General features: G+C 61.8%; 1 protein-coding gene across 1 annotated transcript in view; it reads right to left on the bottom strand.

The window, feature by feature from the left end:
* Window positions 1-16,812, bottom strand: part of supt16h (SPT16 homolog, facilitates chromatin remodeling subunit) — a gene marked incomplete at its 3' end in the record, with an annotated part of 91,597 nt that overhangs the window by 61,719 nt on the left and 13,066 nt on the right. Inside the window, exons 3-5 of the mRNA XM_041180971.1 lie at window positions 11,382-11,482; window positions 4,780-4,950; window positions 1,298-1,450 (exon numbers count right to left, since the gene is read on the bottom strand). Coding sequence (XP_041036905.1) covers window positions 1,298-1,450; window positions 4,780-4,950; window positions 11,382-11,482 — 425 coding nt within the window. The remainder of the gene's footprint in view (window positions 1-1,297; window positions 1,451-4,779; window positions 4,951-11,381; window positions 11,483-16,812) is intronic.

Below are 16,812 nucleotides of genomic sequence, written 5' to 3'. Positions count from 1 at the left end.
ACATTCCCAGGGCAGGTACAGCACGGGGTTAGATACAGAGTAAAGCTCCCTCTACACTGTCCCCATCAAACACTCCCAGGACAGGTACAGCACGGGGTTAGATACAGAGTAAAGCTACATCTACACTGTGTCCATCAAACACTCCCAGGACAGGTACAGCACGGGGTTAGACACAGAGTAAAGCTCCCTCTACACCGTCCCCATCAAACACTCCCAGGACAGGTACAGCACGGATTTAGATACAGAGTAAAGCTCCCTCTACGCTGTCCCCATCAAACACTCCCAGGACAGTTACAGCACGGGGTTAGATACAGAGTAAAGCTCCCTCTACACCGTCCCCATCAAACACTCCCAGGACAGGTACAGCACGGGGTTAGATACAGAGTAAATCTCCCTCTACACTCTCCCCATCAAACACTCCCAGGACAGGTACAGCACGGGGTTAGATACAGAGTAAAGCTCCCTCTACACCGTCCCTGTCAAACACTCCCAGGACAGGTACAGCACGGGGTTAGACACAGAGTAAAGCTCCCTCTACACTGTCCCCATCAAACACCCCCAAGACAGGCACAGCACGGGGTTAGATACAGAGTAAAGCTCCCTCTACACCGTCCCCATCAAACACTCCCAGGACAGGCACAGCACGGGGTTAGATACAGAGTAAATCTCCCTCTACATAGTCTCCATCAAACACTCCCGGGACAGGTACAGCATGGAGTTAGATACAGAGTAAAGCTCTCTCTACATAGTCTCCATCAAACACTCCCAGGACAGGTACAGCACGGGGTTAGATACAGAGTAAAGCTCCCTCTACACTGTCCCCATCAAACACTCCCAGGACAGTTACAGCACAGGGTTAGATACAGAGTAAATCTCCCTCTGCACTGTCCCCATCAAACACTCCCAGGACAGGTACAGCACGGGGTTAGATACAGAGTAAAGCTCCCTCTACACCGTCCCCATCAAACACTCCCAGGACAGGTACAGCACGGGGTTAGATACAGAGTAAATCTCCCTCTACACTGTCCCCATCAAACTCTCCCAGGACAGGTGCAGCACGGGGTTAGATACAGAGTAAATCTCCCTCTACACTGTCCCCATCAAACACTCCCAGGACAGGTACAGCACAGGGTTAGATACAGAGTAAAGCTCACTCTACACTGTCCCCATCAAACACTCCCAGGACAGGTACAGCACGGGGTTAGATACAGAGTAAAGCTCCCTCTACACCGTCCCCATCAAACACTCCCAGGACAGATACAGCACGGGGTTAGACACAGAGTAAAGCTCCCTGTACCTTCTCCAGCCCCTCCTTATTCAGGCAGTCGTTCCAGGACTTCATGAACTCTCCGGGGAACTTGTCCTTCCCGAAAACTCCGATCACCTTCCCGTTTTTGCTGTCCTTGATGGCTTCGATCATCTTGTCGAAATTGGTCTTGTTACTCTCGTTCTGGAAGGGGAGGCGTCAGGTCAGGCAAACAGTCAGCGATCTCCCTCTCCTCTGCCAGCCCCACTCTCTCCATCAGCCATCACACCCCACCCCCAAGAGGGAGACGGCAGCCAGCAACAGGGCCTTGGCTGGTGAACCTCGCATAGAAAAATTCTCCTCATGCCCTTCTCCACCCACCCCCCCCACTCCCCCAAACCCCCTCTGGTTCTCTAGCCGATTGTCCCTCTCTGGTCACCGGCCCTCCCACCACTGGACAAGGCTTCTCCTCGTTCGCTCCATGCAAACCCCTCGCCGCTCCGGACACCTCCGTTCCATCTCCCACCGCCCACCCCTCCCTTCACCACCTCGGCCCCCGAGGAGAACGATCCCAGTCCCTCGCACGTAGGCCGAAGACCCCCCGCCTCATCCCGGGATCGCTTCTGGCCGATCCCCCTCTGCACCCTGGCCAAGCAACCCCCACCCCCCCCCCCCCCCACCGCATCCTTCCCACAGCGTTTTCAAACTGGGTTGAGCGAGGTGATCTCCTGGCTGGGTCTCTCTCTCTCTCTCTCTGTACCCCTCACAGCTTCCCCGTCTCTCTATGGCCGCACACCCATCTCTCTCTCTCTCTGCACCCCCGTCTCTCTCTCTCTCCCCGCACACCCGTCTCTCTCTCTCTCTCTCTCTCTCTCCCTGCACACCCGTCTCTCTCTCTCCGCACACCCGTCTCTCTCTCTCTCCGCACACCCGTCTCTCTCTCTCTCCGCACACCCGTCTCTCTCTCTCTCCGCACACCCGTCTCTCTCTCTCTCTCCGCACACCCGTCTCTCTCTCTCTCCGCACACCCGTCTCTCTCTCTCTCCGCACACCCGTCTCTCTCTCTCTCTCCCCGCACACCCGTCTCTCTCTCCGCACACCCGTCTCTCTCTCCGCACACCCGTCTCTCTCTCTCTCTCTCTCCCCGCACACCCGTCTCTCTCTCCGCACACCCGTCTCTCTCTCCGCACACCCGTCTCGCTCTCTCTCTCTCTCCCCGCACCCCCGTCTCTCTCTCTCTCCGCACCCCCGTCTCTCTCTCTCTCTCCGCACCCCCGTCTCTCTCTCTCTCCGCACCCCCGTCTCTCTCTCTCCGCACCCCCGTCTCTCTCTCTCCGCACCCCCGTCTCTCTCTCTCCGCACCCCCGTCTCTCTCTCTCCGCACCCCCGTCTCTCTCTCTCTCTCCCCGCACACCCGTCTCTCTCTCCGCACACTCGTCTCTCTCTCCGCACACTCGTCTCTCTCTCTCCGCACACTCGTCTCTCTCTCTCCGCACACCCGTCTCTCTCTCTCTCTGCACACCCGTCTCTCTCTCTCCGCACACCCGTCTCTCTCTCTCTCCGCACACCCGTCTCTCTCTCTCCGCACATCCGTCTCTCTCTCTCCGCACATCCGTCTCTCTCTCTCTCCCCGCACACCCGTCTCTCTCTCTCCGCACACCCGTCTCTCTCTCTCTCTCCGCACACCCGTCTCTCTCTCTCTCCCCGCACACCCGTCTCTCTCTCTCCGCACACCCGTCTCTCTCTCCCCGCACACCCGTCTCTCTCTCCCCGCACACCCGTCTCTCTCTCTCCCCGCACACCCGTCTCTCTCTCCCCGCACACCCGTCTCTCTCTCCGCACACCCGTCTCGCTCTCTCTCTCTCTCCCCGCACACCAAGCTCTCTCTCCCCGCACACTCGTCTCTCTCTCTCCCCGCACACCCGTCTCTCTCTCTCCCCGCACACCCGTCTCTCTCTCTCTCCGCACACCCGTCTCGCTCTCTCTCCGCACACCCGTCTCGCTCTCTCTCCGCACACCCGTCTCGCTCTCTCTCTCTCTCCCCGCACACCCGTCTCTCTCTCTCCCCGCACACCCAGCTCTCTCTCTCTCCCCGCACACCCAGCTCTCTCTCTCTCCCCGCACACCCAGCTCTCTCTCTCTCCCCGCACACCCAGCTCTCTCTCTCTCCCCGCACACCCAGCTCTCTCTCTCTCCCCGCACACCCAGCTCTCTCTCTCTCCCCCGCACACCCAGCTCTCTCTCTCTCCCCGCACACCCAGCTCTCTCTCTCTCCCGCACACCCAGCTCTCTCTCTCCCCGCACACCCAGCTCTCTCTCTCCCCGCACACCCAGCTCTCTCTCTCCCCGCACACCCAGCTCTCTCTCTCCCCGCACACCCAGCTCTCTCTCTCCCCGCACACCCAGCTCTCTCTCTCCCCGCACACCCAGCTCTCTCTCTCCCCGCACACCCAGCTCTCTCACTCCCCGCACACCCAGCTCTCTCTCTCCCCGCACACCCAGCTCTCTCTCTCCCCGCACACCCAGCTCTCTCTCTCCCCGCACACCCAGCTCTCTCTCTCTCCGCACCCAGCTCTCTCTCCCCGCACACCCAGCTCTCTCTCCCCGCACACCCAGCTCTCTCTCCCCGCACACCCAGCTCTCTCTCCCCGCACACCCAGCTCTCTCTCTCCGCACACCCGTCTCTCTCTCTCTCTCCCCGCACACCCGTCTCTCTCTCTCTCCCCGCACACCCGTCCCTCTCTCTCTCTCCGCACACCCGTCTCTCTCTCTCCCCGCACACCCGTCTCTCTCTCTCCCCGCACACCCGTCTCTCTCTCTTTCTCTCTCCGCACACCCGTCTCTCTCTCTCTCTCTCTCCGCACACCCGTCTCTCTCTCTCTCTCCGCACACCCGTCTCTCTCTCTCTCTCCGCACACCCGTCTCTCTCTCTCTCCCCGCACACCCGTCTCTCTCTCTCTCTCCCCGCACACCCGTCTCTCTCTCTCTCTCCCCGCACACCCGTCTCTCTCTCTCTCCCCGCACACCCGTCTCTCTCTCTCTCCCCGCACACCCGTCTCTCTCTCTCTCCCCGCACACCCGTCTCTCTCTCTCTCCCCGCACACCCGTCTCTCTCTCTCTCCCCGCACACCCGTCTCTCTCTCTCTCCCCGCACACCCAGCTCTCTCCCCGCACACCCAGCTCTATCTCCCCGCACACCCAGCTCTCTCTCTCCGCACACCCGTCTCTCTCTCTCTCTCCCCGCACACCCGTCTCTCTCTCTCTCTCCCCGCACACCCGTCTCTCTCTCTCTCTCCGTACACCCATCCCTCTCTCTCCCCGCACACCCGTCTCTCTCTCTTTCTCTCTCCGCACACCCGTCTCTCTCTCTCTCCGCACACCCGTCTCTCTCTCTCTCCGCACACCCGTCTCTCTCTCTCTCTCTCCACGCGCACCCGTCTCTCTCTCTCTCCGCACCCCAGTCTCTCGCCCCCTCCACACCCCAGCGCGCTCCCTCTTCCTCTACCTCTACCCCTGCCCCGCGTCCCACTCACCTTCTCTCGGACGAGCAGGGTGACAGCGGGGATCCCGTTGGCGTTCTCGCTGCCCTTGGTGTTGGCCACCTGCTTGAGGAACTCCACCTTCTTCTTGCTGGCCATGAAGACGATCTTCTCCGCACAGAAGACCATGATGGTGTCTGTCAGCTCGTACCCAAACAGCCAGGTCTGCAAAAAGGGGCAGGTCAGCGGCAGGACAAGGAGGGGAGGAACACACACGGGGGGGGGGAAACACACACGGGCGGGGGGGGGGGAACACACACGGGCGGGGGGGGGGGGAACACACACGGGCGGGGGGGGGGGAACACACACGGGCGGGGGGGGGGGGGAACACACACGGGCGGGGGGGGGGGAACACACACGGGCGGGGGGGGGGGAACACACACGGGCGGGGGGGGGGGGGGAACACACACGGGCGGGGGGGGAGGGAACACACACGGGCGGGGGGGGGGAACACACACGGGCGGGGGGGGGAACACACACGGGCGGGGGGGGGAACACACACGGGCAGGGGGGGGGAACACACACGGGCAGGGGGGGGGAACACACACGGGCGGGGGGGGGGGGAACACACACGGGCGGGGGGGGGGAACACACACGGGCGGGGGGGGAACACGCACGGGGGGGAACACGCACGGGGGGGAACACGCACGGGGGGGAAACACGCACGGGGGGGAAACACGCACGGGGGGGAAACACGCACGGGGGGGAAACACGCACGGGGGGGAAACACGCACGGGGGGGAAACACGCACGGGGGGGGAAACACGCACGGGGGGGGAAACACACACGGGGGGGAAACACACACGGGGGGGAAACACACACGGGGGGGAAACACACACGGGGGGGAAACACACACGGGGGGGAAACACACACGGGGGGGAAACACACACGGGGGGGAAACACACACGGGGGGGAAACACACACGGGGGGGAAACACACACGGGGGGGAAACACACACGGGGGGGAAACACACACGGGGGGGAAACACACACGGGGGGGAAACACACACGGGGGGGAAACACACACGGGGGGGAAACACACACGGGGGGGGAAACACACACGGGGGGGAAACACACACGGGGGGGAAACACACACGGGGGGGAAACACACACGGGGGGGAAACACACACGGGGGGGAAACACACACGGGGGGGAAACACACACGGGGGGGAAACACACACGGGGGGGAAACACACACGGGGGGGAAACACACACGGGGGGGAAACACACACGGGGGGGAAACACACACGGGGGGGAAACACACACGGGGGGGAAACACACACGGGGGGGAAACACACACGGGGGGGGAAACACACACGGGGGGGAAACACACACGGGGGGGAAACACACACGGGGGGGAAACACACACGGGGGGGAAACACACACGGGGGGGAAACACACACGGGGGGGAAACACACACGGGGGGGAAACACACACGGGGGGGAAACACACACGGGGGGGAAACACACACGGGGGGGAAACACACACGGGGGGGAAACACACACGGGGGGGAAACACACACGGGGGGGAAACACACACGGGGGGGAAACACACACGGGGGGGGAAACACACACGGGGGGGAAACACACACGGGGGGGAAACACACACGGGGGGGAAACACACACGGGGGGGAAACACACACGGGGGGGAAACACACACGGGGGGGGAAACACACACGGGGGGGAAACACACACGGGGGGGAAACACACACGGGGGGGAAACACACACGGGGGGGAAACACACACGGGGGGGAAACACACACGGGGGGGAAACACACACGGGGGGGAAAACACACACGGGGGGGAAACACACACGGGGGGGAAACACACACGGGGGGGAAACACACACGGGGGGGAAACACACACGGGGGGGAAACACACACGGGGGGGGAAACACACACGGGGGGGAAACACACACGGGGGGGAAACACACACGGGGGGGAAACACACACGGGGGGGAAACACACACGGGGGGAAACACACACGGGGGGGAAACACACACGGGGGGGAAACACACACGGGGGGGAAACACACACGGGGGGGAAACACACACGGGGGGGAAACACACACGGGGGGGAAACACACACGGGGGGGAAACACACACGGGGGGGAAACACACACGGGGGGGAAACACACACGGGGGGGAAACACACACGGGGGGGAAACACACACGGGGGGGAAACACACACGGGGGGGAAACACACACGGGGGGGAAACACACACGGGGGGGAAACACACACGGGGGGGAAACACACACGGGGGGGGAAACACACACGGGGGGGAAACACACACGGGGGGGAAACACACACACGGGGGGGAAACACACACGGGGGGGAAACACACACGGGGGGGAAACACACACGGGGGGGAAACACACACGGGGGGGAAACACACACGGGGGGGAAACACACACGGGGGGGAAACACACACGGGGGGGAAACACACACGGGGGGGAAACACACACGGGGGGGAAACACACACGGGGGGGAAACACACACGGGGGGGGAAACACACACGGGGGGGAAACACACACGGGGGGGAAACACACACGGGGGGGGAAACACACACGGGGGGGAAACACACACGGGGGGGAAACACACACGGGGGGGAAACACACACGGGGGGGAAACACACACGGGGGGGAAACACACACGGGGGGGAAACACACACGGGGGGGAAACACACACGGGGGGGAAACACACACGGGGGGGAAACACACACGGGGGGGAAACACACACGGGGGGGAAACACACACGGGGGGGAAACACACACGGGGGGGAAACACACACAGGGGGGGGAAACACACACAGGGGGGGGAAACACACACAGGGGGGGGAAACACACACAGGGGGGGGAAACACACACAGGGGGGGGAAACACACACGGGGGGGAAACACACAGGGGGGGGAAACACACACAGGGGGGGGAAACACACACAGGGGGGGAAACACACACAGGGGGGGGAAACACACACGGGGGGGGAAACACACACGGGGGGGGGAACACACACGGGGGGGGAACACACACGGGGGGGGAACACACACGGGGGGGGGGAACACACACGGGGGGGGAACACACACAGGGGGGGGACACACACGGGGGGGGGACACACACAGGGGGGGGGACACACACAGGGGGGGGACACACACAGGGGGGGACACACACAGGGGGGGGACACACACAGGGGGGGGACACACACAGGGGGGGGACACACACAGGGGGGGGACACACACAGGGGGGGGACACACACAGGGGGGGGACACACACAGGGGGGGGACACACACAGGGGGGGGGGACACACACAGGGGGGGGACACACACAGGGGGGGGACACACACAGGGGGGGGACACACACAGGGGGGGGACACACACAGGGGGGGGACACACACAGGGGGGGCACACACACAGGGGGGGGACACACACAGGGGGGGGACACACACAGGGGGGGGACACACACAGGGGGGGGACACACACAGGGGGGGGACACACACAGCGGGGGGACACACACAGCGGGGGGACACACACAGCGGGGGGACACACACAGCGGGGGGACACACACAGGGGGGGGACACACACAGGGGGGGGGACACACACAGGGGGGGGACACACACAGGGGGGGGACACACACAGGGGGGGGACACACACAGGGGGGGGACACGGAGGGCGGACCACAGAGGGGGGCAGGGGGTGGGGGACACAGAAAGGCGCAGGGGGGACACAAAAGGGCGGGGGGGAGGAACTGAACGGGGGTGGGGGGGGGTTGGGATCAGAGGAAGGGAGGGGGCATTGGGCCTGATGGGGGCTGGTTTCCCTCTCTGGGGGGGGGGTATTTGTAGCGACGGGGCTGTTTTCTCTCTCGGGGGGGGGGGGTGTATTTGTGGTGTGGTGATGGGGGTTGGTTTCTCTCTCCGGGGGGGGGGGGGGTATTTGTGGTGATGGGGGCTGATTTCTCTCTCTGGGGGGTATTTGTGGTGATGGGGGCTGGTTTCTCTCTCTGGGGGGGTATTTGTTTGAATGGTGGCTGGTTTCTCTCTCTGGGGGGGGGGGGTATATGTGGTGATGGGGGCTGGTTTCTCTCTCTGGGGTGGGGGTATTTGTGGTGATGGGGGCTGGATTCTCTCTCTGGGGGGGGGTATTTGTGGTGATGGGGCTGGTTTCTCTCTCTGGGGGGGGTATTTGTGGTGATGGGGGCTGGTTTCTCTCTCTGGGGGGGGTATTTGTGGTGATGGGGCTGGTTTCTCTCTCTGGGGGGGTATTTGTCTGAATGGTGGCTGGTTTCTCTCTCTGGGGGGGGTATTTGTGGTGATGGGGGCTGGTTTCTCTCACTGGGGGGGGCATTTGTGGCGATGGGGGCTGGTTTCTCTCTCTGGGGGGAGTATTTGTGGTGATGGGGCTGGTTTCTCTCTCTGGGGGGGGTATTTGTGGTGATGGGGGCTGGTTTCTCTCTCTGGGGGGAGTATTTGTGGTGATGGGGCTGGTTTCTCTCTCTGGGGGGGGGTATTTGTGGTGATGGGGGCTGGTTTCTCTCTCTCTGGGGGGTATTTGTGGTGATGGGGGCTGGTTTCTCTCTCTGGGGGGGTATTTGTGGTGATGGGGCCTGGTTTCTCTCTCTCTCGGGGGGGTATTTGTGGTGATGGGGGCTGGTTTCTTTCTCTGGGGGGGGTATTTGTGGTGATGGGGCTGGTTTCTCTCTCTGGGGGGGGGGTATTTGTGGTGATGGGGGCTGGTTTCTCTCTCTCTGGGGGGTATTTGTGGTGATGGGGGCTGGTTTCTCTCTCTGGGGGGGGTATTTGTGGTGATGGGGCCTGGTTTCTCTCTCTCTCGGGGGGGTATTTGTGGTGATGGGGGCTGGTTTCTCTCTCTGGGGGGGGTATTTGTTTGAATGGGGGCTGGTTTCTCTCTCTGGGGGGGGTATTTGTGGTGATGGGGGCTGGTTTCTCTCTCTGGGGGGGGTATTAGTGGTGATGGGGGCTGGTTTCTCTCTCTGGGGGGTATTTGGGATGATGGGGGGCTGGTTTCTCTCTCTGGGGGGGTATTTATTTGAATGGGGGCTGATTTCTCTCTCTTGGAGTGGGGGTATTTGTGGTGATGGGGGCTGGTATCTATCTCTCTCACTGGGGGGGGGGTATTTGTGGTGATGGGAGCTGGTTTCTCTCTCAGGGGGGGTATTTGTGGTGATGGGGGCTGGTTTCTCTCTCTGGGGGGGTATTTGTGGTAATGGGGACTGGTTTCTCTCTCTCGGAGGGGGGGTATTTGTGGTGATGGGGGCTGGTTTCTCTCTCTGGGGGAGGGTATTTGTGGTGATGGGGGCTGGTTTCTCTCTCTGGGGGGGTATTTGTGGTAATGGGGGCTGGTTTCTCTCTCTGGGGGGTATTTGTGGTGATGGGGCCTGGTTTCTCTCTCTCTCGGGGGGGTATTTGTGGTGATGGGGGCTGGTTTCTCTCTCTGGGGGGGGTATTTGTGGTGATGGGGGCTGGTTTCTCTCTCTGGGGGGGGGGGTATTTGTTTGAATGGGGGCTGGTTTCTTTCTCTGGGGGGGTATTTGTGGTGATGGGGGCTGGTTTCTCTCTCTGGGGGGTATTTGTGGTGATGGGGGCTGGTTTCTCTCTCTGGAGGGGTATTTGTGGTAATGGGGGCTGGTTTCTCTCTCTGGGGGGTATTTGTGGTGATGGGGGGCTGGTTTCTCTCTCTGGGGGGGTATTTGTTTGAATGGGGGCTGATTTTTCTCTCTCTCGGAGGGGGGGTATTTGTGGTGATGGGGGCTGGTATCTCTCTCTCTCTCTGGGGGGGGGTATTTGTGGCGATGGGGGATGGTTTCTCTCTCTGGGGGGTGGGGGTATTTGAATGGTGGCTGGTTTCTCTCTCTGGGGGGGTATTTGTTTGAATGGGGGCTGGTTTCTCTCTCTGGGGGGCGGGGGTATTTGAATGGTGGCTGGTTTCTCTCTCTGGGGGGGGTATTTGTTTGAATGGGGGCTGGTTTCTCTCTCTGGGGGGGAGTATTTGCGGTGATGTGGGCTGGTTTCTCTCTCTGGGGGGGTATTTGTTTGAATGGGGGCTGGTTTCTCTCTCTGGGGGGGGTATTTGTTTGAATGGTGGCTGGTTTCTCTCTCTGGGGGGAGTATTTGTTTGAATGGGGGCCGGTTTCTCTCTCTGGGGGGGGAATTTGTTTGAATGGGGGCTGGTTTCTCTCTCTGGGGGGGGTATTTGTTTGAATGGGGGCTGGTTTCTCTCTCTGGGGGGAGTATTTGTTTGAATGGGGGCTGGTTTCTCTCTCTGGGGGGGGGAATTTGTTTGAATGGGGGCTGGTTTCTCTCTCTGGGGGGGGGTATTTGTTTGAATGGGGGCTGGTTTCTCTCTCTGGGGGGGAGTATTTGTGGTGATGGGGGCTGGTTTCTCTCTCGGGGGGGGTATTTGTTTGAATGGGGGCTGGTTTCTCTCTCTGGGGGGTGTATTTGTTTGAATGGTGGCTGGTTTCTCTCTCTGGGGGAGGTATTTGTTTGAATGGGGGCTGGTTTCTCTCTCTGGGGGGGGTATTTGTTTGAATGGGGGCTGGTTTCTCTCTCTCTCTCTCTCGGGGCGGGGAGGGTGGTATTGCTTTACCTGTAAAGCTGTGGACTTTGCATACACAATCTCCTCGTCCACTCCCACCGATACCACGATGGCGTCCACCTTCCCATATTCATCATCGCCGCGCTGCGAGGGGGAAAGCGAGATCCCAGTCAGTCATCGAGCGAGAGCATCACTCCCACATCCCCAGTAACCTCTCCCCCACCCTGTCAGCCACCTCCCGCCAGAGCCGTCACTCGGCTTAAACATCCATCTCCAGCTGAGAACACAGCACAGCAAGATTCCACACATTGCCTCCCTTATACCACCTTCACCTCAGTGCTGACTCGCTTTCAGCACTGACCCTCCGACAGTGCGGCTCTCCCTCAGAGCTGACCCTCCGACAGTGCGGCTCTCCCTCAGCACTGACCCTCCGACAGTGCGGCTCTCCCTCAGCACTGACCCTCCGACAGTGCGGCTCTCCCTCAGCACTGACCCACCCACAGTGCGGCTCTCCCTCAGCGCTGACCCTCCGACAGTGCGGCTCTCCCTCAGCGCTGACCCTCCGACAGTGCGGCTCTCCCTCAGCGCTGACCCTCCGACAGTGCGGCTCTCCCTCAGCTCTGACCCTCCGACAGTGCGGCTCTCCCTCAGTACTGACCCTCCGGCAGTGCAGCGCTCCCTCAGCACTGACCCTCCGACAGCGCGGCTCTCCCTCAGCATTGACCCTCCGACAGTGCAGCGCTCTCTCAGCGCTGACCCTCCGACAGCGCGGCTCTCCCTCAGCATTGACCCTCCGACAGTGCGGCTCTCCCTCAGTACTGACCCTCCGACAGTGCGGCTCTCCCTCAGCGCTGACCCTCCGACAGTGCGGCTCTCCCTCAGCACTGACCCTCCGACAGTGCGGCTCTCCCTCAGCACTGACCTCCCGACCGTGCGGCTCTCCCTCAGCACTGACCCTCCGACAGTGCGGCTCTCCCTCAGCACTGACCCTCCGACAGCGCGGCTCTCCCTCAGCACTGACCCTCCGACAGTGCGGTGCTCCCTCAGCACTGACCTCCCGACCGTGCGGCTCTCCCTCAGCGCTGACCCTCCGACAGTGCGGCTCTCCCTCAGCATTGACCCTCCGGCAGTGCAGCGCTCCCTCAGCGCTGACCCTCCGACAGCGCGGCTCTCCCTCAGCATTGACCCTCCGACAGTGCGGCTCTCCCTCAGTACTGACCCTCCGACAGTGCGGCTCTCCCTCAGCGCTGACCCTCCGACAGTGCGGCTCTCCCTCAGCGCTGACCCTCCGACAGTGCGGCTCTCCCTCAGCGCTGACCCTCCGACAGTGCGGCGCTCCCTCAGCACTGACCCTCTGACAGTGCGGCTCTCCCTCAGCATTGACCCTCCGACAGTGCGGCTCTGCCTCAGCACTGACCCTCCGACAGTGCGGCTCTCCCTCAGCACTTGCCCTCCGACAGTGCAGCGCTCCCTCAGCGCTGATCCTCCTACAGTGCAGCGCTCCCTCAGCGCTGACCCTCCGACAGTGCGGCTCTCCCTCAGCGCTGACCCTCTGACAGTGCGGCTCTCCCTCAGCACTGACCCTCTGACAGTGCAGCTCTCCCTCAGTACCGGAGTAGAATCCTTTGAGGACTCACTACTGAGGTTAATAAGTGTGTGTGTGTGTGTGTGTGTGTGTGTGTGTGTGTGTGGAGTGTTGGTAAATCATACCCAGAGGACAGGGTTTTAGGTTCCTCCACACAAAGCAGTGAAAGTGGAAACATCACCTTCGGTTTGCCCTCAGTCCACACCATCCTATCAACCGCCTGGCGACAGGGCTGGGTCATGTCTCCGCTCTGCTCACACCGGAGGGAGCACCCAGGATAAATTCTAGGATCGCAGGGTGGGGGGGTTGTGTGTGGAGGGGGGAGGGAGGGGGGTATACGTATCAGGGCAGGGCTGACAGTCCATCTCTCTCTCTCTAGCCAAGGCTGACTTGACGTAATGGCGGTCATCGAAGTGATGAAAGCCTTCCGTTGGGACTGGGGTCACACCGGTCAGTGCAGACTCGATGGGCCGAAGGGCCTCTTCAGCACTCGTGTGTGACTCTGTGGTCGGGTGGATGGAAGCGTAGAAACCCAGGAGCAGGAGGAGGCCATTCAGCCCTTCCAGCCTGCTCCCCCGTTCATCGTGATCGTGGCTGAACCTCTATCCCAACTCCGCACTCCCGCTCTCTCTCCCCCCACAGACCCCTCGATGCATTGAGAGTCCGGAAATCTACCAATTTCCTTAAATACATTCAGCGAATCGGCCTCCGCAGCTTCTGTGGTGGAGAATTCCACAGGTACACGAGTGATGAAGTTCCTGCTCATCTCAGTCCCGAATGGTCTACCCCGTATCCTCAAGACTGTGACCCCTTGTTCTAGACTCTCTCTCCCCACCACCTCCTACCATCGGGAACATCCTCCCTGCATCCGGTCTGTCCATCCCTGTCAGAATTTTATACCTTTCAGTGAGACCCCCCCCACCATCTCATTCTTCTAAACTCCAGTGAATACAGGCCCAGTCGAGCCAATCTCTCCCCATTCGACAATCCTGCCGTCCCAGGAATCAGTCTGGTGAACCTTCACTGCTCTCCCTCTATGGCAGGTCTATCTCTGTCAGGTAAGGAGAGCAAAACTGCACACCATACTCCAGGTGTGGTCTCACCGGGGCCCTGTACAGCTGCAGTAGGACATCCCTGTTCCTGTACTCGAGTCCTCTCGCAATGAAGGCCAACACACTATTTACCTTCTACACCGCCTGCTGCACCTGCATGCTTGTTTTCAGCGACTGGTGTACAAGGACACCCAGATCCCTCTGTACATCCACATTTCCCAATCTCTCGCCATTTCAATAACGCCCCCCCACCACCACGCCCTCCCCACCCCCCCCCCCCCGCCTTTCTGTTTTTCCCGCCAAGAAGCGGATAGATTCACACGTTCTCTCCACAGGGGAGGTGGTTTCCCCTCCTGTGGAAAGGCTCGTGGCGGAGCAGGGACCAGATGGGCTGAATGTCCTGCACTTAAGCCATAGGGAGCCGATGGAATGGGATTTGGGAAGAAATCACCCCCTTGACGTCGGAATTCGCTAAACTTCCCTCCCAGAGCCACATTCCCACTGCTGCACGTGCAGCGTAGTCCAACCGCCATCATGGCCACTGCGCCGTGACGTGTTTACATAGGAAACCACCCAAACACCCCCCCCCGCTACCGCCCCCTACCACCCAGTCTAATGACCCTCACGCCCACCGAGTCGGGACGCGTTTGCTGAAGGGAGGCCCGAGTCGAACCGCGTGACGTGTTTACACAGGGAGTCCCCCAGTCCGACTGCCGTGACGTGTTTACATAGGAAACACCGCCCCCTTCCCCCCCTCCCCCAAAACCCGTGACATGTTTACATAGGGAGCGCCCAGCCTAACTGCCGTGACGTAGGGAGCCCCCCTCCCCTCCCCCCACCACGCTAACCCCTGTGACGTGTTTACATATGCAGCACCCCCCCCCCCCCTCCTCAAGTCTAACCGTGACGTGTTTACATAGGGAGTCTCCCCAGTCTAACCGCCTCGACCCCGCCACCGGTTTTAAGCACCGTGACGTGTTTACACAGGGCGTCTTCCCCAGTCTAACCGCCTCGATCCCGCCACCCCCAACTTAAATCTGTGACGCGCTTACGTAAGAAACCCCCACCCTCCCCCAATTTAAGCGCTGTGACATGTTTACATAGGAAACCACCACTCTCCCCTTTTTAAGCACCGTGACGTGTTTACATAGGAAACCCATGCGGTTTGAGTGCCGTGCTGTGTTTACACAGGGATTGGTGTCTCTCTCCACCACCCCCAACCCCCATCACTGTCCACCCCCAGCCTAACCTCTGCTGTCGGTGGGGGGTGGGGGGTGGGGGGGGTGGGTGGGGTGGCTGCGGCGGTAGAGAACCAGCTGCATTTTACTGAGGGTTAGAGAAGAGGGGGTGAAAAGGGACCATATTAAAAGTGTTTTAACGTTAATAAAGGGGTAAGTGAATGGTTGCGGGGTGTTTTGGGGGGGGGGGGGGGGGGGTGGTATTGGTAACAAACAGGGGTGGGGGGGGGGATTACAGATTTAGGAAACAGAGAGAGTGTGTGTGTGAATGTGGATGTGGAGGGATTAAAAATTGTTCCAGCCCCCACCACCCCCCCCCCACAACCAACCAGCCCACCCTCACCCAACTCAACCACACCCCTCCCCCACTCAGTCACCCAACCCCTCCCCCACCCCTTCACCCCACACCCCCTCAGTCACCCCACCCCCTCACTCCACATACCCTCAGTACCCCTTCCCCCACCCCCTACCCCTTCTCTCACTCACCCCCGTCCCCCAACTCTCCCCCCTACCCTGACTCACCACCCCCCCCCTCCGCCCCGCCCCACCCCCTCTCACTTTCCACACCCCTCCCCCCTCACCACCATCCCTCACCCCACCCCCTCCCCCACTCCCCACTCACACCCCCTCCCTCACCCCTTCCCCCTCCCCCCTCAGACCCCTCCTAACTCCCCACCCACATCAGATCCCCTGTCTCCCTCCCCCTCCCCCAATCCCTCCTCCCCTCCCCCTCGGTGCCCCTCCCCCCCTCCCTCTCACTCACACCCCCTCACTCTCCCCCCTCCCCCACCACCCTCTCTCCCTCATTCACACCTATCCCTCCCCCACCGTCCTCCCACTCACTCACACTCCCTCCCCACCCACTCACCCCCTCCCCCGACCTCTTCTCCCTCACCCCGCCCACTCACCCCCTTCCCCCCTCACCCGCCTCACTCTCCCCCCCTCACTGTCCCCCCTTAGTCCCCGCCCCCCCCTCCCTCACCCCCACTCATGGGCCCCTCCCCCTTCCTCAACCCCACACGCACCCTCCTTCACACTCTCTCCCCCTCACGCACTGCCCTCCCTCAACCCCTTCCTCCTCTCCCTCACTCCTCCCTCACTCACCCCCAACCCCCACTCAACCCTCCCCAACCCACCTCACCCTCACTCACACCCTCTCCCCTCCCCCTCACTCACCCCCCTCCCCCTCACTCACCCCTCCCCCACCCCCTCATACCCCCTCCCCCTCACTCCCCCTTACCCCTCCCCCACACCCTCACTCACCCCCTCTCCCACCCCCTCACTCACCTCCTCCCCCACCCCCTCATACCCCCTCCCCCTCACTCACCCTTACCCCTCCCCCACACCCTCACTCACCCCCTCACTCACCCTTACCCCTCCCCCACCCCCTCCCCCCCTCACTCACTCTTACCCCTCCCCCACCCCCTCACTCACCCTTACCCCTCCCCCACCCCCTCACCCCCCCCACCCCCTCACTCACCCCCTCCTCCCTCACTCCCTCCCCCTCACTCACCCTTACCCCTCCCCCACCCCCTCCCCCCTCACTCACCCTTACCCCTCCCCCACCCCCTCACTCAGCCCCTCCCCCTCACTCACCCCCACCCCCC

This window comes from Carcharodon carcharias, assembly GCF_017639515.1.
Source record: "Carcharodon carcharias isolate sCarCar2 chromosome 27 unlocalized genomic scaffold, sCarCar2.pri SUPER_27_unloc_17, whole genome shotgun sequence".
NCBI lineage: Eukaryota > Metazoa > Chordata > Chondrichthyes > Lamniformes > Lamnidae > Carcharodon > Carcharodon carcharias.
The sequence above is the reverse complement of the archived record's forward strand: the minus strand, read 5'-3'. Positions and strand labels throughout refer to the sequence as shown.